This window comes from Centroberyx affinis, unplaced genomic scaffold, assembly GCF_046629955.1.
Source record: "Centroberyx affinis isolate AG114_WGS23_722 - 3 ecotype Tasmania unplaced genomic scaffold, CSIRO-AGI_Caff_v1 ptg006306l_1, whole genome shotgun sequence".
NCBI classification, from domain to species: Eukaryota; Metazoa; Chordata; class Actinopteri; order Beryciformes; family Berycidae; genus Centroberyx; species Centroberyx affinis.
The window spans coordinates 2,501-28,438 of NW_027283206.1; the positions used below are offsets into that span (position 1 = coordinate 2,501).

The following is a 25,938-nucleotide window of genomic DNA, read 5'->3' on the forward strand; positions in this document are numbered from 1 at the left end:
CCTCCCTCCTCAGGCAGGAACCAGCGCCTCGGTCTGACCGGACGGCCGTATCGCCGCATCGGGGTTCTGGGAACCTCCAAGTTCTACCTGATCAGAGACACCGTGTTCACCTTCACCCCCCAGGTGACCTCTGACCTCTGACCTTTAACCTCTGACCCCCAGGTGACGCCTGACCTCTGACCTTTAACCTCTGACCCCCAGGTGATACCTGATCAGAAGTGGAAAGTTACAAAGTCGTTACAAAGTCCATTTCCTCAAGTTCTGTACTTCAGTTCTGGCTCTTTACTGAGTAATTCCATTCTGTGAGACTTTCTCCTCCTCCTCCTCTACATTTATCTGCCGGCTGGAGTCACTAGTTACTTTGCAGAATAAGGTTTTACATCAAAACATACGATAAGCTCATAAAATATGTTGCATTATTAGAGTTAAACAGTTTATGGAGCAGTTAGACGACAACATTAAAATACTTCTGACAGGTTCATGCTTCAATAATTTAACTCTGTGACAGAATGAAGACTTTTACTTTTCACACTTTTACATTGTACCAGTGCGTACCAGAACATTTTGCTGCTAACTTTATTTTAAATTCCAGTCCAGATCCCAAGGTTTCCAAAGACACCAAACATGTCAGGCTGAACTTCAGGGAAACGTGTAGAAAATGAAGCTCAAAACATCTGGAGTTTTTCCATTTGCTGTGATGTTGCAGCTTGTTTGAATATTCAAAATCGTCTCAGCAGTGAAGAACTGAACAGCTGAGACACAAGATGATGAGACACTGAAGCTCAGGATGGAGAAAATGTTTCAGGAAATTTAAGGGGAAATCAGGGTGTAAAGGGTTAACTCCAGTATTTTTTTTTTATCTATTTTTTAATAACTGTAAATGAGATTTGAAGCTGTTTTGACCTCTGACCTCTGACCTCTGACCCCTCCAGTTCATCGACCACCAGCAGTTCTACCTGGCGCTGGATAACCACATGATCGTGGAGATGCTTCGGACCGACCTGTCCTACCTCTGCTCCCGCTGGAGGATGACCGGACGTCCCACCGTCACCTTCCCCGTCTCACAGAGCATGCTCAGTAAGGACTGCTACTTCCTGTGTAACAGAGCATGCTCAGTAAGGACTGCTACTTCCTGTGTCACAGAGCATGCTCAGTAAGGACTGCTACTTCCTGTGTCACAGAGCATGCTCAGTAAGGACTGCTACTTCCTGTGTCACAGAGTTCATCTTCAAGTTCAAGTTCAAGTTTGTTTATTTATATAGCGCTTTATCACAGCATGTCTCAGAGGACTTTACAGAGAATGAGACTAACTAACAGTAGTGGAAAGTAACTAAGTACATTTACTCAAGTACTTTACTTAAGTACAATTTTGAGGTACTTGTACTTTACTTGAGTATTTCCATTTTATGCCTACTTTGTACTTATACTCCACTACATTTTAGAGGGAAATATTGTACTTTCTACTCCGCTATAGTTACTAGTTACTTTTCAGATCAATATTTTATATTTAAAACATTTGATCATCTTTATAAAATAACTATAAAATAGCATTGTTATAGATAGACTACCCAAAAGTATAGCTAAATTGTTAAGATTAGCTTCACGTTGACAACTTTAAAAATGCTGCTTACATGTACATGTATGTCAATAAATCAGTATTAATATTCCAATAATGTATGAAAAATATAACTCTCTAAATGGGGACAGTTTGCATAATGAGTACGTTTACTTTGATACTCTAAGTACATTTGCTGCCAATACTTATGTACTTTTACTTAAGTAAGATTTTGAATGCAGGACTTTTACGTAATGAGTATCTTTACATTGTTGTATTGATACTTTTACTGCAGTAAAAACATCTCAGTACTTCTTCCACCACTGCTAACTAGATATAACTGACAAAAATCAGTAGTGAACAAAATGACATAGGACAAGCATAGAGAAAAGCACCAGACAGAGAAGAGCAGATTTTTTAATTTTTTTTTCTACAGCCTAACCTCCTGCCCCCCCAGCCTTAGACCCTCACTGCACACAAGGAAAAACTCCCAAGAAAAACCTTAGTAGGAAAAACTTGGAAGGAACCTTGGGCGGGCTGAGGCAAAGAGTGGTTCCTACTGAGCATGCTCAGTAGGAACCCCTCCCAGCCTTATGGACTTTGAGGCACGTTCCCAAAAAAACGATGCAGGGTTCAGGGCCGTCCCGCTGTAAAACCGACAGGTGTGTGAGACTTTCTGAGCCCTTTATGAAGACTTTTAGCAAGTCCGCGATCCTGCAGACTTTGCTTGAGGGAATTACCCACAGTTCATAGCGTTTGTGACGTTAACATCGACAGCAGGCAGTCGATCCCTGATCCCTGTGTTTATTACATCATGCCCTGGGGCCGGATTCACAAAACCTTCTTAAGAATTTTTTTTTTCTCAAGTGCCATTTTTTTCTTAACTTTAGTCTTAAGGCAAAAATAGGAAAAAATGCTATTCTCAAAAACAGTTCTTATATATTTTTCTTAACTTTCGTCTTATGTTTCTTCCTAAGAAAAAAACTTAGGAATAAATGGTATTCTTGAAATGAAAGTTCTCAAATTTGTTGTTGATTTTTTTCTTAACTTTAAGACGGCCCTTCACCTGTCTTAAAACTCCTACAGTGAAAAGGTAAGCCTCTAATATCATATATTTAAACACATTTTAGACAAGTAGGTTATAGTTCAAAGTCTTCATAGGTTCCCCTACACCTAACATTAAGATGAACATTTATTGTAAAGCTTTATTTGGTGTAGGGCCAGGTAGGCCTCAAGCCTAACGTTTATTAACCAGAATTAATTCAGGCCCTATTTTGAGAAGTTCTTAAGTATGAAAATTAAAGAAATTTGTAAGAAATGAGACTGTTACTAATTGTTACTAACTGGAAAAAAATAACTTCCTAAAATTTCCTCTTAAGTCATTTCTTAAGATCTATCTTAAGAACACATTGGTGAATCCGGCCCCTGATTATAATAATCATCACTAATGTACTTCTGATGCCTCATGAGCTCCATCTGAGCTGCAGTGTTTCTGCTCCTCCAGCTGATGACCACAGCCAGCTGGACCCGGCTGTTGTGGCCATGCTGAAGAAACTGCAGGAGGGATACTATGGAGGAGCCAGGTGACTGTCATTTAAGTGTTAGGCTCACTGATCCAGATATGTATATTTTCTATTACTCGGTACTAGGGCTGAACAATTAATCATAATTTTATCGAAATCGCAATATGGCCTAGTGCAATTTTCAAATCGCAGGAGGCGCAATATTTGTTAAAGGTGAAATGTGTCAAAATATCATTTTAAAGTAAATATTGTGGTGCTGCAGAGATGTCCTGGCCTACACATCATATTCTACAGACTGAAGAAAACATCTTTGTTTGGTACAGATCCCCGCAAAAATCACACCATAATCATTTTAACACGTTTTTCAATGAAAATGAGAATAATGATGTAAAAATTATCACTCCCTCTAATATCGCAAATCATATCGCAATTGCAATATCAGTCAAAATAATCGCAATTAGATATTTTTTCAAAATCAATCAGCCCTACTCGGTACTCATTCGAAAAGTATTATATTACTTCTCTTCTTCCTCCCTGCAGCAGTAATCAGTTCCTCCAGTCGTTGCTCCTCCTCTCTTCTTCTTCTTCTTCTTCTTCTGCTTCTTCTTCTTCTTCTTCTTCTTCTGCTTCTTCTGCTTCTTCTTCTCCTTCTTCTCCTAAACAATCAGTAAACCAAACAGTGTTGACGTCCGATGTTCCTGTCGTCCTTTTACTGGAGAGAATCAAAGCAGAGGGAAAACACCAGGAAAGCAAGAGAAGCTTTTTAACATTGGGAGATACTGTAGTTTTTAATTCAGCTTCAATCTGATATTCAAAGGGAGCAGCTGATCTGGTCTAGATCAGACTGAACACTGAGTTGTGGAAACAGCAGGTAGGAAAGAGTGTGAAAGTGTGTGAAAGGCAGTTTATTGTTTTGTTTCTTCCAGAGTTCAGACAGGAAAACTGTCAGAGTTCCTCACCACTGCTGCTGCGCTCACCTCACCTTCATGGACTGTGGTGAGTGTCTGTTCTATTCTATTCTATTCTATAACGCACTTTTATAGACTTGCTTTTTTGTAATGTTTGTGAATTTGCCCATTAATTAATCTTGTGCTGTTTATTTTATTTTTAATCACCTTTCTTTTAAATGTGTTTCTCCTATATGACATAATACTATTCCTTGCTTTTATGCCTTTTTGAAGAAGTTTGTAAACTGCTTTTCAATGAGTGCTATATAAAATTTTTATTATTAATTGTTATTGTGTTGTGTTGTGTTGTGTTGTGTTGTGTTGTCCTGTCCTGTCCTGTCCTGTCCTGTCCTGTCCTGTCCTGTCCCTGTCCTGTCCAGAGGTGGACGACCTGGCTCAGTACCTGGACCAGCTGCTGTCGGTGCCGCAGCAGAGCGGACGGATCAGCGCTATCAAAGGCGGACTGAAACGATTCAGAGCGGCGGCTAACAAACCCGACAGATGGTTTCGCTGGTCCACAAGGCCCGCGAGCTCGACATCCACAGTCAGTCCAAACCGCTAGCCGCTAACTGGAAATACTAGCTACCAACTGGAACTACTAGCGACTAACTGGAACCACTAGCCACTAACTGTAGCTAGTAGCCGCTAACTGGAACCACTAGCCACTAACTGGAACCACTAGCTGCTAACTGGAACCACTAGCTGCTAACTGGAACCACTAGCCACTAACTGTAGCTAGTAGCCGCTGACTGGAACCACTAGCCACTAACTGGAACTACTAGCGACTAACTGGAACCACTAGCCACTAACTGTAGCTAGTAGCCGCTAACTGGAACCACTAGCCACTAACTGGAACTACTAGCGACTAAGTGGAAGCACTGGCCACTAACTGGAACCACTAGCCGCTAACTGGAACCACTAGCCACTAACTGGAACTACTAGCGACAAAGTGGAAGCACTAGCCACTAACTGGAGCTACTAGCCACTAAAAGGAACCACAAGACACTGAATGTAACTACTAGCCACTAACTATAATTACTAGCCACTAACTGGAAAACAAAGTTATTAACTGGAACCACTAGTCATTAACGGGACACACTAGTCATGAACTGGAACACTAACTGCTAGCTGCTAGCTGCTATCTGGACCCACTAGTCACTAATTAACAAATAGTCGCTCACTGTACTGGCCAATAATTATTAAATATTTGGTGTATTTAGTGTGTATGTGTCTCCTGTCCAGATGTCCAAATGTACCTGCCCACCAAGCTGTTCCGCTCCCCCAAGCCCAGTTTACACCTGGTGGATGCTGCAGACCAGGTAACCCCCCCCCCCACCCCCACCCCATTCCTCCTAGCTGTATACTATCAAACTACATCACTCCTCTACAGCTGGTTGTTGGTTGTTGGTTGATGGTTTGGTTGATGGATGATGGTTGTTGGTTGTTGGTTGTTGGTTGATGGATGATGGTTGATGGTTGTTGGTTGTTGGTTGTTGGTTGTTGGTTGATGGATGATGGTTGTTGGTTGATGGTTGATGGTTGTTGGTTGATGGTTGATGGTTGATGGTTTTTGGTTGGTGGTTGGTGGTTGATGGTTGATGGTTGTTGGTTGATGGTTGTTGGTTGATGGTTGATGGTTGTTGGTTGTTGGTTGATGGTTGATGGTTGTTGGTTGATGGTTGATGGTTGATGGTTGTTGGTTGATGGTTGATGGTTGATGGTTGATGGTTTTTGGTTGGTGGTTGGTGGTTGGTGGTTGATGGTTGATGGTTGTTGGTTGATGGTTGATGGTTGATGGTTGATGGATGATGGTTGTTGGTTGATGGTTGATGGTTGTTGGTTGATGGTTGATGGTTGATGGTTTTTGGTTGGTGGTTGGTGGTTGGTGGTTGATGGTTGATGGTTGTTGGTTGATGGTTGTTGGTTGATGGTTGTTGGTTGATGGTTGTTGGTTGTTGGTTGATGGTTGATGGTTGTTGGTTGATGGTTTTTGGTTGGTGGTTGGTGGTTGGTGGTTGATGGTTGATGGTTGTTGGTTGATGGTTGTTGGTTGATGGTTGTTGGTTGATGGTTGTTGGTTGATGGTTGATGGTTGATGGTTGATGGTTGTTGGTTGATGGATGATGGTTGTTGGTTGATGGTTGATGGTTGTTGGTTGATGGTTGATGGTTGATGGTTGATGGTTTTTGGTTGGTGGTTGGTGGTTGGTGGTTGATGGTTGATGGTTGTTGGTTGTTGGTTGTTGGTTGATGGTTGATGGTTGATGGTTTTTGGTTGGTGGTTGGTGGTTGATGGTTGATGGTTGTTGGTTGTTGGTTGATGGTTGTTGGTTGATGGTTGATGGTTGTTGGTTGTTGGTTGTTGGTTGATGGATGATGGTTGTTGGTTGATGGTTGATGGTTGTTGGTTGATGGTTGATGGTTTTTGGTTGGTGGTTGGTGGTTGGTGGTTGATGGTTGTTGGTTGATGGTTGTTGGTTGATGGTTGTTGGTTGATGGTTGTTGGTTGATGGTTGTTGGTTGATGGTTGATGGTTGATGGTTGTTGGTTGATGGTTGTTGGTTGATGGTTGCTGGTGTTGGGTGTCTCTGGCAGGCTGCTGGTATCCCAGAAGCCTCTGTGCTCTTACCCAGAGATGTGAACGGAGGGATCGACTACCAGGCTCTGGTGGATCTGCTGAAGAAGACCAGGAGCCTGCAGGACCAGGCCGACATCCTCTACATCCTCTACAAGGACAAGTGAGGCAACACACACACACACACACACACACACACACTCAATACACACTTGTGACGCTCAGCAGACACATGTGATGCACTCAACACTCACATGCAGACATGCTTGTATTCTAAGTCATGTGTTTGTCCAAACAGCCTGAAGATGTTGCTATTAGTTTCCAAGTTGGTTTATTTGTCCCTCAGTTGGTTTGGCAACAAATATTGACAAATGTATTTCTGTATTTTCTGACGCATCTTTTGTACAGTCAAACCCAAGAGGAAGTCCTGACAGCTACTGCAGCAAAAAGCAGCCGGTCAAGAAGACTTTAATATAATGCCTTCCTCTTCCTAGGAATATTAAAATAAGAATGATAATGTTCTCCTTCATTGCTCGCTGTATGGAGATAGTCATTTCTGTTATTTATAAAGAACTCATCAAAACAGAGTTGATTTATAAGATAAAGGAAGTGTGACCAGATTTTGTGTGTGTGTGTGTGTGTGTGTGTGTGTGTGTGTGTGTGTGTGTGTGTGTGTGTGTGTGTGTGTGTGTGTGTGTCAGGGGTCTGGACTGGGACACCAGGCTGCGGGGGGGCGGCTGGCCGGTGCGGCAGCTGCTGGCTGATCTGTACGACCGGGCCGGTCAGCTCCGACACTGGGGACTGGTCAGGATGATCTCCGGCATGCTGAGGAGGAAGGTGGAGGAGCTGGACGAGGTGGGGGGGGGGTTAACTTTAAATATCTGTTATTAACAGATATTTACTGTTTATTACTGTCTGTACTGCATGTTATTAACAGATATTAACTGTTTATTACTGTGTCCGTTCTGTGTTATTATTAGATATGAAGTTTGTCTTTTCTGTATGTTATTAATAGATATGAACTGTTTTTTAATGTGTCTGTACTGTTATTAATGATATTAACTGTTTATTACTATCTGTACTGTATGTTATTAACAGATATTAACTGTTTTTTACTGTCTGTATTACATGTTATTAATAGATATTAACTGTTTATTACTGTCTGTACTATATGTTCTTAATAGATATTAACTGTTTTTTAATGTGTCTGTGCTATGTTGTTAATGATATTAACAGTTTATTACTGTCTGTACTGTATGTTATTAACAGATATTAACTGTTTATTACTGTCTGTACTGTGTGTTATTAATAGATATTAACTGTTTATTACTGTCTGTACTGTGTGTTATTAATAGATATTAACCATTTATTACTGTCCGTATTGCATGTTATTAACAGATATTAACTGTTTATTACTGTCTGTACTGTATGTTATTAACAGGCGTGCTCAGACCTGCTGGCTCATCAGAAACACCTGACAGTCGGTCTGCCTCCTGAACCACGAGAGAAAACCATCTCAGCGTGAGTCAGAGAGCGAACTTATTTAGACTTTATTAATGCTTTGTTAGACTTTATTAACATTTATATTCTCATAATTTATGTCACTCCTATCCAGAGAGACTCCCAATGAGGTCAACAGTAGAATCAGCTTCAATTCCTCGATCACCAACATTAAGCAACAAATAGTATGGAGGTCAAATGTCAGAGGTCACAGCTCCCAGACAATAGATACAAGAAATACTTCTGTGAGCCTCAAATGATCATGAGTGATAGAGAAATGGTAGTGAAGGAAGTAAGAGCCGGAGATTTTTCTGTTAAACAGCCTCCATGTCTCATAACCTCACCCAGCAGAAAGACTGATTCCACTAACAGCTCTCCAAGAAGCAAAATGAAGACTTTTATCTTAAATGTAAATTCTGATATTTTTGGTTCTTCTATCAGTGACATAGTTTCACAAGATAAACAAGATGTTCATCAGCAAAGTGCTGCAGCTTTTCAACAGAAATGCTGAATGTGTTTCCAGCCCGATGCCTCCGGACCAGCTGGCCAAGCTCATCGACTCCGCCAGCGAGAACAACCTGACCATCGCCATCCTCACCCAGGTACACTGACCTGACACCCAGGTACACTGACATAACACCCAGGTACACCGACCTGACGCCCAGGTACACCGACCTGACACCCAGGTACACTGACATAACACCCAGGTACACCGACCTGACGCCCAGATACATCGACCTGACACCCAGATACACCGACCTGACACCCAGGTACACTGACATGACACCCAGATACACCGACCTGACGCCCAGATACACCGACCTGACACCCAGGTACACCGACATGACACCCAGGTACACTGACATGACGCCCAGGTACACTGACATGACACCCAGGTACACCGACCTGACACTGACATGACACCCAGATACACCGACCTGACACCCAGGTACACCGACCTGACGCCCAGGTACACCGACCTGACGCCCAGGTACACTGACATGACACCCAGATACACCGACCTGACACCCAGGTACACCGACCTGACACTGACTGACACCCAGCTACACCAACCTGACACCCAGGTACACTGACCTGACACCCAGATACACCGACCTGACACCCAGGTACACCGACATGACACCCAGGTACACTGACATGACACCCAGGTACACCGACCTGACACTGACTGACACCCAGGTACACCGACCTGACACCCAGGTACACCGACCTGACACCCAGGTACACTGACCTGACGCCCAGGTACACTGACCTGACACCCAGATACACCGACCTGACACCCAGGTACACCGACCTGACACTGACTGACACCCAGGTACACCGACCTGACGCCCAGGTACACTGACCTGACGCCCAGGTACACAGACCTGACACCCAGGTACACTGACATAACACCCATCCTCACAGAGGTACACATGTAGTGATGTCGATTCACAAATCAATCCTTCATTTGAATGATAATTCAAAGTGAACGAGTTGAAGTGATTCAGAAACGGAACTGAATCTAATTTCAGATGGGTTAGTGTTTGGTTGGACCGCAGTTGTGAACCAACACGCTCATTCATTGGCTCTCGCTAAAGAAAAGAGATCAAAGAGGAAAATATTGAATCTGATGTTTGTTGTCTGGCTGCCTTGGCGATGACTCCACCTGGATGGCTACTCTCCAAAAAATGGGTTTAATCCACTACAGTCGCAACAAACTGACAAATTCCTCCTTCATTGATTCGTTGTCGTTGTGATGTGACAGAAGAAAGAGTCAAGTTAGCTGAATGAATCTGTCTTTCCATCACTAATACTCATCTGAGAACTTCCTGGACGGCTGCCACAGCTGAACTTTTGCATCCTGCAGCACAAGTTTGTGACCTTGTTTGTACCCAGGGGATTTTAGGAAAAGACACTGGAAAATCAGACATTGTTTATTTGTTTATGATGCAGAGTGTATAAAATGTAAGGAGATAGTAGTGTATTGTGTCATTTGATTGTATGAAGATGTAGTTCTTGGTGTCAGTGGGTGGCAGCGCTAGCGGCTCTGTACTGGATGTGGATTTTAGCAAGACTTCCGCTTTTACCTTTATTGCCATTTTGAATATTATTGAAATACTGTTTTGATTTGTGACCAATCTGATGATAATCTCTGTGTGTGTGTGTGTGTGTGTGTGTGTGTGTGTGTGTGCAGGAGATCATGGTCTACTTAGCCATGGTAATCCGCAGTCAGCCGTCTCTGTTCGGTGAGATGTTTCGTCTGAGGATCGGACTCATCCTGCAGGTCATGACCACCGAACTGGCCCAGTCCCTCCACTGCTCTGGTATACTGGGAGGACTGGGAGAAAAGAGGGGGTGGGGGGTGGGGATACAGACAATGAAATCTATCTATCTATCTATCTATCTATCTATCTATCTATCTATCTATCTATCTATCTATCTGTCTATCTGTCTGTCTGTCTGTCTGTCTGTCAGGTGAGGAGGCGACAGAGTCTTTGATGAACATGAGTCCGTCGGAGTTGAAGAGTCTCCTCCATCACATCCTCAGTGGGAAGGAGTTCAGTGTTCAGAAGAGCAGTGAGTGACACCAGAAACTGTCCCGTAACCCAGCGGTCACAGGTTCAATCCCCATGACGGCCAGTGTGTCCTGTTCAAGTGTCCATGAGCAAGACACTAAAACCCTATCTGCTCACTCACTGTACAGTAAACATAAGATAGATAATATTATAGAGGCCTTTCAGGTGATTTAACTCCCCTCTGGTGGCCATCTTGGAGGTCCTCAGCTCTTAGCTAACCATAGTATCTGGTCAGCTAACATCACTGTCTTGTTAACACATCTGATTAGCACACTAGCTAACGTATCTAGTAGCAGCTAGTGTTAGCATGTTCACATTAACATCAGTGTGTTTGCTGGCTAGTTAGCTAGCTAACAGTTTGTTCAGGTTAACTGAGCTGACTCTTCTCAAGCTCCAACTCTTCATGTTTTGGAGTAGAGACTAGGGCTAAAGACAAGACAGTTTACTGTGTCACAGTAACCTACATTTGGAAACAAATCCACCTTATCACACTATTCACTTTTACTGAGAACGTTACTGAATGGATCTACAGCCACACCACAACAAGCTGACTCAGCTGCTCTCTGCTGACAGCTGCTTCATACACATTTACACTTTATTCACTAACACACAGTTCTACATGTTCCTCCATCATGGAGACACAGCTGGCTGAGTGTTGATTTGTGAGGCAACACCAAAGCCTGTATTATAGAATAGGTTGGAATAATATAAATGTTATAGTATTATTGTTGGGTGAAAACTGCATCTCTGAAATGTCAGCTTTTCAGGAACCAAGAAAATCAGCAGTTTTTAGCTTGACCATCATGTATTTTAGAGTTTAGAATGTTTTTGTTGGTGTTTTGTTTCAGTTTTTGGTATTTTGACATTTGTTGGTTTTTGGTTTCAGTGCGGATGACCGAAGGAACGTCAGGCTTCGTCCAGGATGAAAACCCGAAGGACAAGACAGGAGACGGACGACACCGCAGCAACATCCGACTGGTGAGATAATACTGCATAAATACTACTACTGTCAAATATATACTATCACTAGCATACAACTACTACTACTGAAAAAGTATACTTCTCCTGTAAATATTAACTAAACTCTTCTGTTCAGTTCAGTTCATTTAGATTTCTCTCCTAACTTTTCTCTCTCTCTTTTTGTGTTTATTGCCAAAGTGCTACAACTTGCTTTCATTTTCTGTAATAAAATTTTTTAAATAGTTTGTTTTTGTCCTCCTGTCCTCCAGTCGCTGTCTGTCCACTCCCTGGACATCAACAACATCCAATCAGGGGTGAGTAAGATCAACTCAGGGTCATCATGGGATCAACATGAGGTCAACTCAGACTCCTCACATCTGAAAACCTAATTATTAAAGGGACGGTTCACCCTAAAACCAGAGTTTAGGTGTCTGTTGCAGGAAAACCTTGTAACATCATCATGAGGCAGATTCAGGTCAGTCAGTCAGTCAGTCAGGTAACTCTTGGTGAGATGGCCTCTAGAGGGCGTTTTTGACCAACAGATGGCCTCTCTCCTATGGGCTAAATGCCACATTCAGTCTCATACACTGATGATGCTCACACACTGAGCCACACTCTTCACCGTCAATTTACAGACATCCACATCTTCTGCTGTCCTGCAAACCTTAACAGTAGGTAACTACCTGTGGTAGGTGACGTTTGTGGAATAGGTAATGTAGGGGAAAAAGTAGTCTCACCCTTGTGGGTCAAAATGAATGAGCAAAGGTTCAAGAGTCTTCTGTGGATTCTTTATTCAGACATGTCTGGAGAGAAAACCTTAAGCGTATACACTTCAGTAGGCTGCAGGATATTCTCTGACAAAGGGGAGAAATGTCAGTTTCTTTATACACTTCAGTATGTATAGTTGCTTTGTTCATCCTTTTCTAAGAAATCAATATATGGCTAATGTAATATGCACACTTCAAACTAGTCAAAACCAGTTCTACAATACACACTAACATAAAGTCTATTCTTACATGATTGTCTCTAACAGTGAACACTAGTCTGAGGGCTAAACTTCTAATGTGGAAGTCATAAATGCACTCATGACAGCCGTATGACTTCTTCATGTGATCATGAAGAAGCTCCCACCCCACTCTCTGCCGTTAATTTACATACATCCACGTCTTCCGTTGCCCTTTAAACTTTAACGTTAGGTAACATTATCACCTGTGGTATCTAAGTGACGTTGGTGCTTGTTCTTCATGAGTTTGGTCATTTATGTGTTGAGTGGGTTTCATGACTCTTGGGCTCTTGAGACATTTTGAAACCCCATCACTGGCTGTCAGAAACACATTGAATTTGGAGGGAAATCTGCTGGATCGCTTTACGGCACAGAACAGGAAGAGGTTCTGTTCTTCCAGAGCAAACGGAGCTAAAGCTGAAAGAGTTTCTGTACAGCCGAGGCAGCACTGTTCATCTGACAATGATATGTGACGGTTAAAGTTGAGGCACAGAGCAACTCAATGCAACGTGTGAATACACTGAATCCATACACTATCCGCCCACACAGAAACATCATGGCCGCCTCCTACTACCTCCTTTCTTCATTCCTGAAAACTTTCAAAAGATATGTGCTTTATGTCCAACAGTAGCAATGTGAATAAATTCTGTTTCAGGGTGGAATATCCCTTTAATTAAACCATGCATTAGATTCATTCAGTAAACTTAAACGTGTGTGTGTGTGTGTGTGTGCAGCGTTACAGGCTGCCCTCCATAGAGTCGTTCCACAGCGGCGTCCCGGGCGTCTGGCCCCTGAAGGAGCGGCAGGGCCAGTGGCTCCGCCGCCGCCGGCTGGACGGAGCGCTGAACCGCGTTCCTGTCGGCTTCTACCAGAAGGTCTGGAAGATCCTGCAGAAGGTCAGACCAGCAACCAGCAACCAGCAACCAGCAACACCAAACACCAGCAACACCAAACACCAGCAACACCAAATACCAACAACCAGCAACCAGTGGTGGAAGAAGTACTCAGATCTTTTACTTAAGTAAAAGTAGAAATACCACAGTATAAAAATACTCCGTTACAAGTAAAAGTCCTGCATTCAAAATGTCAAAATGTTACTTAAGTAAAAGTACAAAAGTATTAGCATCAAAATGTACTTAAAGCAACAAAAGTAAAAGTACTCATTATGCAGAATGGCCCATTTCAGAATAATACAGTATATATTATATTATTGAATTATAATTATTGATGCATTAATGTGTAAGCATCACTTTAATGTTGCAGCTGGAAAAGGTGGGGCTGATTTCCACTACTTTATATACTGCTGGGTAGCTTACAGTAATCTATAATAATACATCACAATTTATTAGTTGATTATATTTTGTATTAATAATCTCAATCTGCAAAGTAACTAGTAACTTAAGTTATCAAATAAAGGTAGTGGAGTAAAAAGTACAATATTTCCCTCTGAAATGTAGTGGAGTAGAAGTATAAAGTAGCATAAAATGGTAATACTCGAGTAAAGTACAAGTACCTCAAAATTGTACTTAAGTACAGTACTTGAGTAAATGTACTTAGTTACTTTCCACCTCTACCAGCAACACCAAACACCCGCAACCAGCAACACTTTCACACTGATCCTCTCTTTTCTGTCTGTCAACTCTGTCAAGTTGGTAGTAATAATAATAATATTATTACTAATAATAATAATATTATTACTAATAATAATAATAATAATAATAACAATAATAATAATAATAATGATAATAATCCTGTGTCTCAGTGCCATGGTCTGTCCATCGAGGGAAGTGTCCTTCCATCTTCCACCACCAGAGAGGTGAGAGATGACCAGACTGACCTCAGATCTGCTTCACATCAGACTCACAATCCATCTGAAGGTTCTTTAATCATACAATCCATCTGTATATAATCCAGATGACGCCTAAGGAGATAAAGTTTGCGGTTGTCGTGGAGACGGTGCTGAACCGGGTTCCCCAGCCGGAGTACCGGCAGCTGCTGGTGGAAGCCATCTTGGTTCTGACGCTGCTGGCCGAGGCGGAGCTGGACAAGATGGCCACCGTCATCAGCGTGGACCAGATCGTCCAGCAGGCCAGCCGCTTGTTCCACCAGGACCAGGTCACACACACACACACACACACACACACGCACACACACACACACACACGCACACGCACACGCACACGCACACGCACACACACTCACACACTAACCCTAAAGCTAATCCTGACCCTAAACTAAAAGTGAGAATTCTCTCTCTCCTCTCCTCTCCTCATCTCTCCTCTCCTCTCTCCTTCTCTCCTCTCCTCTCTCCTCTCCTCTCCTCTCCTCTCTCCTCTCTCCTCTCCTCATCTCTCCTCTCCTTGTCTCCTCTCCTCTCTTCTCTCCTCCTTTCCTCTCCTCTCCTCTCTTCTCTCCTCTCCTCTCCTCTCCTCTCCTCACCTCCTCCTCTCCCCTCCTCTCTCCTCCTCTCCTCTCCTCTCTCCTCTCCTCATCTCCTCTCTCCTCACCTCTCCTCCTCTCCTCTCCTCTCTCCTCCTCTCCTCCTCCTCTCCTCCCCTCTCCTCTCTTCTCTCCTCTCATCTCCTCTCCTCACCTCCTCTCTCCTCACCTCTCCTCCTCTCCTCTCCTCTCTCCTCCTCCTCTCCTCCCCTCTCCTCTCTTCTCTCCTCTCCTCTCCTCTCCTCACCTCCTCTCTCCTCACCTCTCCTCTCTTCTCTCCTCTCCTCCTCTCCTCTCTCCTCTCCTCTCTTCTCTCCTCCTCTCCTCTCCTCACCTCTCCTCCTCTCCTCTCCTCTCTCCTCCTCTCCTCCCCTCTCCTCTCTTCTCTCCTCTCCTCCTCTCCTCACCTCCTCTCTCCTCTCCTCTAACAGAAGGAGTTAGGAGCGGAGGAGTTTCTCCTGCAGGAGGATCAGTCTACAGGAGTGTGTCGTCTGTTGTATGACAGCGCCCCCAGTGGTCGTTTTGGGTCGATGACTTATCTGTCCAGAGCCGTAGCTTCATACGTCCAGGACTACCTGCCCACCGGGGCCTGCAACCTCCAATGAGCTGCCAGCAGAGTCAGCGACAACCAATCAGCTGCTAGCAGAGTCCGCAACAACCAATCAGCTGCTAGCAGAGTCCGCAACAACCAATCAGCTGCTAGCAGAGTCCTCAACAACCAATCAGCTGCTAGCAGATTCCTCATCTCCCAATCAGCTGCTAGCAGAGTCCTCAACAACCAATCAGCTGCTAGCAGACTCCTCAAGAACCAATCAGCTGCTAGCAGAGTCTGCAACAACCAACCAGCTGCTAGCAGAGTCTGCAACAACCAATCAGCTGCTAGCAGACTCCTCAAGAACCAATCAGTAGTTTTGACTCCCAACAACAACCAGAGACTATTTATTAAATTGGCAAAAACTCAAAAAAAATCCTCCTTGATATTTTGACAGACTGGATGGACGGCAGACAGCAGAGGAGATTCTCCTCCTGCAGATCCTGCTGACTTCCTCGTTTGGTCTTCGATGTTAACGAGGTTGGCATGGCAACCGGGACTTGTGACTGACACGGACGGAAGGATAACGAGACCAAAAAGTCCCAAACATGAAACTACCATGAGATGAACTGACTGAAACTGAGACAGACAAAATCAAACAAATCTAGAATCTAGAAATGAAGAGTTGCTAGATGCTAGAAATCCATCATTCAATATCTATAAAATCTATAAAAAAAAACAATCCATCTGTAAAAGTGTCTCATTTAGTCAGACGACTTAAAGACGATTGTTCTCCTCTGTCTCACAGCAGTAGTATTGTTAGTTCTAGTGTTTCTCCACATTAAGACTACATTTCCCATCAGCCCCTGTTGCCTCCTGCCCCCCCCCCCCCCCCCTCCTCCCTGAAGAGGATCAACATGCTGGAAGTGATTTCTCCATCTTCCTTTCCCTCCTTCCACCATCTGCTGCCAGAAACTCTTTCAGCTTTAGCTCCGTTTGCTCTGAAGAACAGAACCTCTTCCTGATCCAGCAGATTTCCCTCCAGATCCACCAGGTGGAGAAACATGGAGGATGTTTACTGTCATTATGCTGATGACTCTGCAGTAATGTGATGATAAATTGTAAAATAATACTCAGAGCAGCTTTAAGTTCCCACTGTCCTTTAAAAAGATCCTTCATTTGGTTTCATGCAGTAATTTAATCAGAGTCACTTTGATCTGATTTTGGAATTAAACTCTTCAGTTTTTACCAAATTTCACACTGTCAGCTGCCAGCTGCAGGGTTGCTGTGTTGCTGAGTTGCTGTGTTGCTGTGTTGCTGAGTTGCTGTGACCTCTGGGCAGCTGAAACACGGGACACACTGCCCGTTGCAGGAACTGGACTCTACCTCACTCTGCAGCAACAAGTCTGGAAATGATTTTGATTTTGATTTTGATTTTGATTTTGATAATGTTCGTCTTCAAAAGTTTGGGAATCAAACAGAAAGCATGGGAGAAAAATCATTCAGTCCTGAAACAGATAGAACAACATGTTGTGATGTGAGACAGACACTAGATAGATAGATAGATAGATAGATAGATAGATAGATAGATAGATAGATAGATAGATCTTTATTGTCCGTAACACATCAGACTTTAAATGCTTAAATAGATAAATAAAACAAGAAGTACAAAATAGAAATGCAGCTTATGAACAGCATTGATTAATATATATATATAGATAGATAGATAGATAGATAGATAGATAGATAGATAGATAGATAGATAGATAGATAGACATATATGTGTGTGTAAAAGTGTAAAAAAAAATTCTGTAAAGCGAAGATGCTTTCAACACTAAGGAAATGAAAAGTTTCTAAATATAAAAAATATATATTACAAAGAGCAGGCTGCTGACACTGAAGCAGAAAACAAACATTTAAGACAAAGTTTATATAAAAAATCTAGGGTGCAAAAGTCTACAGTATATACATACAGTATACTGTATATACAGTGTATACATATACTGTATACAGTATGCTGTACATAGCAGCAGATTTTATCAACACATAGCAGCTGCTTCCTGCTCCACCAGCCTGACGAGGAAAGACTTGAATCCACAAATCCAGTCATGAAATCAGACTTTAAGTTCTGGAAACTCCTGGAAGTTTGAACCTGATATGCAGCCTGTATTCTGTATCATGTATTACTCTACACAGAATATTATTATGCTGATATTTCACTTTAAATCTTTCTAACTGATGGAGGAACGGTCTGCTTCTGTCTGAACCGCTCACAGCAACACGCCGTCCCCCAGGAGTGATGCAGGCGGCCTCTGGGCCAATCAGGAACAAGACGCATCATCCGGAGGTGACCAGCCAGACCACCAGCTGCTGCACCCTCCTCTGCCTCCAGGTGTCACTGCTGCATATCTGGGATGTGTTTATGTATTCATGTGTTTAGGACTTCTTGAAGTTTTTAACCATCTGAGGCTCCTGACAGGATTCTCTGTCAGTTTGTATTCTTTAAAGCTCAATGGGAAGTTAAACACATAAAATCTTCAGCCTTCAAAATATTTCCATTCTCATCAAGCAGAATGATCTGCTGCTGCCTTTAAGTCCTGTTGGAAATGTTGTAAACACAATATTCAGTGATCTCTGTCATGCAGTGTGCAGACAGCATACTGTCACATCTGGCTGATGAATAAACTAAAACTGAACAGCTGATCTGCAGTCAGCTTTTCCTTCTGTCGCTCTGCTCTCTTTTATTTCTGAAATAAAACCACAGCCTCCAAAAACCTGCTGCTGTCACAGCGGCCATTTTATTTTCCACCTGAAGCACTTGAATGTGCGCCAAGTTGTGTTATGACTTCCTCTGTCTCCTTCATAAGGATGCTTCCTCCTTCCTTGCTCCCTAACTAGGAAGCTTCCTAACCAGCTCCTTGTCTGAAGCACCTGGTCAGAGACAGACAGCCTTGGTCATGTGACTGCAGGAACGTTCCACTCCTCCAGCAGCCGCTCTGATCAAACTGCTTTTTAAAACACATTAAAGAAAAGATCAAACTCCTCCTGTGGTTTTTCTCTCAGTTCATTTCTCCTCCATCAGACTGAGGCAGGAGAGACGTTATCGCTAGCTAGCTAAACTACGCAGGACGCTAACGCTCATTCACACTGACTGGACCCAGATCAAGTCACATGACTCACTGCTGACAATTCTCACATCAAAATGAATTTAAATGTCATGTGTTTTATTTTTTTACGGTCACAGCTTTGTTTGGAAAACGTATTGTAGAGGTTTGGAGTTCCATCTGCCATTCATTTTATGTTGATGTCGGTGAAGGTCAGTTCTTCTTCGCTGGTGCTGCAAGGTATTGTGGGATTTCCTGCTCCACCTGAGGAGCCGCTGTGCTTCCTTCAAAATCGACCAAAACATGGAACCTTAAAAGGAAGCTTCCAAAAGTAAAAATGCATTGGAACTTTTTAGTTTAATAGAAGAATATGATTTAAAAAGAAAAAAAGCCCTATAAAAGGAAGCTTCCTGTGTGTCCTGCCTGAAGGAGACAGAACTACAACTGGAACATTTTCACTTTCTACCTAGATGCTGCCTGAACAGGAAGCTGACACAGGAGCCAGAGTTTTTTTTTATTTTATTTTTTATATATACTGGAGTCTTCAAATATACAACAAATTGGCAATGACAGTTCTTTCTACATCACCAGAGTAAGCTGAGTACAGTACATATGTGTCAAAGACAATAATCAAAAGGAAATAGAGAAAACAAAAACAAAACAATAGTAAATTAAAGGGGAAAAAAACGAAAAAACAAAACAAAACAAAGAACAATGTATAGCCTGCATTCCAGGGGTTAAATTACTTTATACTGCGCAAATACAAAGTATAATTTTTGGGCATTCATGCTTTTCATACATTTTAGAGATTTGGAAAATGTTTCTAATTCGTTTTTAAAGGCTGTTAAACGGGGTTGTGTTTTGCAATATTTACATTTGTGTATAAAATATTTTGCCAAAATAATTCAATTATTCAAATTCTATACTTCTATCTTCTATAAACATTCCAAATCCAATCCATAAATTCAAATTAGACCAAAAATAATGAGTAATATTACAGTGAAAAAAATAAAAGATTTGTTGTCTCTACCTCTGAGGAGCCGGAGTGTACGAGGAGCACTTGAAGGCAGCATTAGGGTTAACGCATGACGTGAAGCCACGCCCCCTCGCTAAGCCACGCCCCCACGCTGCCGTTATCTCCATCATCCAGCAGCAACACCGGCTGCAGAGCAAACTGTGACACGGTTTGCTGAATTACGGAGGATTTTAAGTTAGTTAGTTTCTCCAGAGACCGAGAGAGACCGGGACAGACCGGGACAGACAGGAACAGACAGGAACATGGCAGACTCGACCTCGCAGTCCGACCAGATGATCTCTCCATTAAACTCCTCCTCTTCCTCCTCCTCTTCCTCGCTGAGAGACTCCACTCTGTCAGGTACAGAAACAAAACCAGTAACCAACTTCAGTATTCTTTATTATTGTGTGAGCGGAAACCAAACCAGATTCCTCTGTAATGTTGATCTGGGAAACAAAACATCTGGACTGGAACCTGACGAGTAACATGAAGCTGAAATATGATGAAGAGGAGGACAGGCTGTGTGCTGATGAAGAGGAGGAGGAGGAGGAGGAGGAGAGTAGTGGTGATGAGGAGGATTATGATAGTGGTAGACAGAAGTGTGATGATAGTAACCATAATGATGATGATGAGGATGATGATGGTGTTGGTACTGATGAAGATGATCATGATAATAGTGGACATAAGTGTGATGATGATGATGAAGATGAAGATGACTTTTCATGTATCTTACCTTTAGTTAACCATCATCAGCCAACCAGCAGGTGAGGTTAGTCTGTTGAGCCTGCTAGCTAACCTGCTAGTTAAAAATAATAATACTAATAATACTACTATACTAATAATAATAATAATAACAATAACAATAATAACAATAATAATCATCTTTATTTATAGAGCACTTTTCAAAATCCATGTTACAAAGTGCTTCACAAAGGCAGCAAAATAAAAATAAAACAGACAAGTCATAAAATCATCAGGTTTTAAAAGAAAACAGATAAAAAACAATTTGGTGTATAAAACCAATACAGTGAAAGATAAGAATAGGAAAAGAAAAACATTTTAAAGGAAATAAAAGACAGTTCAAAGGAAATTAAAACTCAAGTAAAATCAGGAAAGGCTCTCTGATAAAAGTCTGTTTTAAGAAGAGACTTAAAAGATCAATGACTAACTAGCTCACCTGCTAGCTAACCTGTTAGCTCACCTGCTAGCTAACCTGCTAGCTCACCTGTTAGCTAACCTGTTAGCTCACCTGCTAGCTAACCTGCTAGCTAACCTGCTAGCTAACCTGTTAGCTAACCTACTAGCTAACCGCTCTGCTGTCACAAAGCTCCATTGTTTGCTGCAGTTAGCTAACGGCTCAGCTGACCCAACCTTATGCTGAAGCTCTTGTGTTTCTATGGTGTGGCAATCCGGCTTATTACTGCTGGGGGGGGGGGCATATGGGGGGGGGGGGGGGGGCATGTGATCCTGGTAAGATTTCAGTGTTTTCTCAGCACCAGGCTCTACTCACACCAACGTACGTCACTGTGGTTTCCCATAATTCCTAGTCTGTTCTGGACCAGTGGAACCAGTACGGTCCTGTAGTGCTGATACTGGACCAGTGGAACCGGTACGGCCCTGTAGTACTGATGCCATGGACACTGTTCTGTTTTTCTTGAGAATCAGCTGCTGTGTGTTCATCAGGTTCACAGATACTGAACCACAACACAGGAAACGTCTTCAGCCAGCTTCCTGTCCCTGGTCACATGATCAGCACTTCCAGCTGCATCTCAGGGTGACAGGAGGTTTCTCCTCAGTGACGTGAGGTTTCTCCTCAGTGACAGGAGGTTTCTCCTCAGTGACGTGAGGTTTCTCCTCAGTGACATGAGGTTTCTCCTCAGTGACGTGAGGTTTCTCCTCAGTGACGTGAGGTTTCTCCTCAGTGACAGGAGGTTTCTCCTCAGTGACGTGAGGTTTCTCCTCAGTGACAGGAGGTTTCTCCTCAAGGTGACGTGAGGTTTCTCCTCAGTGACAGGAGGTTTCTCCTCAGTGACATGAGGTTTCTCCTCAGTGACATGAGGTTTCTCCTCAGTGACAGGAGGTTTCTCCTCAAGCTGACATGAGGTTTCTCCTCAGTGACAGGAGGTTTCTCCTCAAGGTGACGTGAGGTTTCTCCTCAGTGACAGGAGGTTTCTCCTCAGTGACATGAGGTTTCTCCTCAGTGACAGGAGGTTTCTCCTCAGGATGAGTTCAGTTCATTTCCCCTGTATGTCAAACAGAAACAGGTAGAAAACATGAAAGCTGCTCTGTGTTTCTTGTCCTCAGCATGTTGGTAGCGAGGTGTCAGTAACAGAGCAGAGGTCTGACATCCAGCGGTATCAACCTTTAGTTATAAGGTCTATATGTCATTTCTGGTCCAGTGCTGGCCTCTGTCGTTCAGCGTTGTCATGACAACAACACTCTGCCCTCCACAGAGCCAGACCATCAGCAGCATGGTGGGCAGGTTGGACTGTTTCAATCAACCTTCTGTCAGGTTTTACCAGTTAGACCGTTTTCTTTATTCAGTGGAGTCTTGTTGTGATCAGGATCCTGACATCACCAGACTGTCTGAACAGAGTAAGTAACACTGGGCCGGTCCGGTAAAATTTGAGCTGTTTGGAGGATTATATACATGCCGAATTTACCAGAACACCCCAGTGATTAGTAATAAAGTCTCAATTTATATTTTCCCATGTGTGTTTTTTGCCGATAAGCAAGGCAAAAACAAATTGACAGATTTCTGCACAGACCTTGGTGCAGCAGGAGCCTTCAGCCTCGGCTGCTCTGTGTTTCACTCTCTGTCGTTCAGCAGCCTGCTGATGTCTTGCTGCAATATTACACATTTAACCTTTAAAGCTCATTATGGTATGTGGTTTGGCCCCGTTTCCCACGGCAACGTAAGGAGATCCACATGACCTGCTGATCTCTCACTGCGGGTAGTGTGTGTGTGTATGTATGTATTTATGTATGTGTATGTGTGTGTGTGTGTGTGTGTGTGTGTATGTATGTATGTATTTATGTATGTGTATGTGTGTGTGTGTGTGTGTGTGTGTGTGTGTGTGTGTGTGTGTGTTGTAACCTGGATAATCCTCAGCTCCACAGCGGTCTGGAGCTGATCAGTAAACAGTAGAAGACTGTAGCTGTACTGGTTGTACTGGTTGTACTGGTTGTACTGGTCAGCCCCCAGTGGGAACGTGTAAACCACAGAGCGCCGTTCAGTGGAGGAAGTTGGTATTACAGGTGAAGCAGGTATTTCGCTATTTCTAGCTACAAGTCAGTCTGTCAGTCTGTCAGTCTGTCGGTCTGTCTGTCTGTCTGTCTGTCTGTCTGTCTGTCTGTTGGTCAGTCTGTTGGTCTGTCAGTCTGTCAGTCTGTCTGTCTGTTGGTGTGTCAGTCTGTTGGTCTGTCAGTCTGCTGGTGTGTCTGTTGGTCTGTCAGTCTGTCAGTCTGTCAGTTGGTCAGTCTGTCTGTCAGTTGGTCAGTCTGTTGGTCTGTCAGTCTGTCAGTTGGTCAGTCTGTTGGTGTGTCTGTTGGTCTGTCAGTCTGTCAGTCTGTCAGTTGGTCAGTCTGTTGGTGTGTCTGTTGGTCTGTCAGTCTGTCAGTCTGTCAGTCTGTCAGTTGGTCAGTCTGTTGGTGTGTCTGTTGGTCTGTCAGTCTGTCAGTCCGTCAGTTGGTCAGTCTGTTGGTGTGTCTGTTGGTCTGTCAGTCTGTCAGTCTGTCAGTCTGTCAGTCTGTCAGTTGGTCAGTCTGTTGGTGTGTCAGTCTGTCAGTCTGTCAGTCTGTCAGTTGGTCAGTCTGTTGGTGTGTCTGTTGGTCTGTCAGTCTGTCAGTCTGTCAGTTGGTCAGTCTGTCTGTCTGTTGGTCAGTCTGTCTGTCTGTTGGTCAGTCTGTCAGTCTGTCAGTCTGTCAGTCTGTCAGTTGGTCACTCTGTCTGTCAGTTGGTCAGTCTGTCTGTCAGTTGGTCAGTCAGCCCACAGAGCGTCTGGAGCCAGCAGATCCAGAGTCAGCAGCAGAGTCCGGGGTTCAAACCCTGAGTCGACTAAAGGTTCAGACAGCTCGGTCGGGTTCTCACAGCTCTCCCACCTGGACACTGAGAAAAATGTGAAATGAATGTTTTGGTTTGAAAACTGATTGATGTTGCAGGTGAACAGCTCTGATACCAGATCATTGATCAGGCTGATTTATGAACATACATACATACTGATCTCTCTCTCTCTCTCTCTCTCTCTCTCTCTCTCTCTCTCTCTGTCTGTCTCTCTCTCACTCTCTCTCTCTCTCTCTCTCTCTCTCTCTCTCTCTCTCTCTCTCTCTCTCTCTGTCTCTCTCTATATATATATATCAATCTCTCTCTGTCCCTCTCTCTCTCTCTCTCTCTCTCTCTCTCTCTCTCTCTCTCTCTGTCTGTCTCTCTCTCTCTCTCTCTCTCTCTCTGTCTGTCTCTCTCTCACTCCCTCTCTCTCTCTCTCTATCTATATCAATCTCTCTGTTCCTCTCTCTCTCTCTCTCTCTTTCTGTCTGTCTCTCTCTGTCTGTCCCTCTCTTTCTCTCTTTCTGCCTGTCTCTCTCTCTGTCTGTCTCTCTCTCTCTCTCTCTGTCTCTCTCTCTCTCTCTCTCTCTCTCTCTGTCTCTCTCTCTCTCTCTCTGTCTGTCTCTCAAATTCAAATTCAAATTCAAATAAGCTTTATTGGCATGAATGGTAATCAACCGTTATTGTCTCTCTCTCACTCTCTCTCTGTCTCTCTCTCTCTATCTCTCTCTCTCTATATATATATATCAATCTCTCTCTGTCTCTATATATCAATCTCTCTCTGTCCCTCTCTGTCTCTCTCTCTTTCTCTCTCTCTTTCTCTCTCTCCCTCCCTCTCTCTCTCTCTCTCTCTCTCCAGCCTTACAGCTTGTCTATTGGCGGGAACCGAAGAAGTCTGCGGTGGCGTTCGGCCTGTCTCTGCTGGTGCTGGTCTCCGTGGCGACGCTGTCCGTCATCAGCGTGGTGTCCTACCTGCTGCTGGCCTGCCTCTGCGTCACCATCACCTTCAGGTGGGCGGGGCCAACGCCTCCACATCACTGAAGACAGGAGATTTAGACCTGAACACACAGATGATTTATTGGTGTTTTAATGCGAAAAAAGTTGCAGCTTTAAAGGAAAACTCCACCTAAAACAGTTCTTAATGTACTTTACATTTAGTAGTTAGTTGTGTTTTTCTTCTCGGTGGATAACCGGCCAATCAGAGACGAGGTGACGTCACCTCCAGATGCAACACCAGCTGGAGTTTGATATGAGAAAATGTTTCAGGATGTAAAACCTCAGCGGTAAACGTCAGGTTTTGGTGTCAGTCCCTCAGGACCAAAGAGCGAGGGGCTTCTGGAGAAAGTCTGGAAAAGTATTAAAAATGAATTTGATCATTTCCAGGTCTTGAATAGTTTGGGAATTTGAAAAAAATGTCTGGAAAAGTATGGAAAATGTTGCGGTTCAGGTCCGATACACACATCATTCTAGCTTTTATGTTGTTGTAGAGCCACTTTGAGTCCACAGTTTGTGTTGATGTGAAGAATAATGTTCAGATAGAGGGACGCTCTTATCACCCAGCCGCTGTCAGCTGCATTATATCAAATACCCACCAAAATCAAATCCGGTCAAGAACATAGGGTCTGGGAAAAATATGGAATTTTAAAATGGAAAGCGTGTAGGAACCCTGCCAATCATCTCACATATTCTGATATTTGTCTCTGTGAAGAACAATCTTCATCTATACAGTGATATGACCTAGTTAGCAGGGGCAAGATGTCTATCTGTGTAAATCATATTGAACACCAGACAAAATCTTCAAAACAAATCAAGGTCTGGAAAAAGTATGGAATTTTTTAATTGAAAATGTGGAGGAACCCTGATTCTAGAGCCGCCATTTTGCACCAAGAGATGTTATTGTGTTCTTATTATAATGTGTGTGACCGTACAACAGTTTAAATAATAATGATCATCCTGACTGACTCACACTCACCAGTATCAGACTGGTAGCTGCTGGTCCTTTCCCAGTCTGGGTGTGACACACTGGGCAGACTGCTGCCTGGTGAGTTTTCAGTGAAAAGCTAAAACACTTCCTGGATCTCTAAGTGGAAACACAGGAAATGATGTCATCCTAACAATCCTCCACTTCCTGTTTAGGGTTTATAAGTCAGTGATCCAGGCCG

The 25,938-nt window shown here is 43.3% G+C and overlaps 1 protein-coding gene and 1 pseudogene across 1 annotated transcript; both read left to right on the forward strand.

The window, feature by feature from the left end:
- LOC139638357 (phosphorylase b kinase regulatory subunit alpha, skeletal muscle isoform-like) overlaps window positions 1-15,685 on the forward strand; it is a 17,689-nt pseudogene extending 2,004 nt beyond the window's left edge.
- A 4,290-nt stretch (window positions 15,686-19,975) lies between these two features.
- LOC139638358 (reticulon-3-B-like) lies at window positions 19,976-25,934 on the forward strand (the record flags this gene model as incomplete). The annotated part of the gene is made up of 3 exons (XM_071512477.1): window positions 19,976-20,091; window positions 24,636-24,786; window positions 25,913-25,934. Coding segments are annotated over exons 1-3 (270 nt in total), but the record flags the coding sequence as incomplete, so codon positions are not given.
- Between the last annotated feature and the right edge of the window lie 4 nt (window positions 25,935-25,938).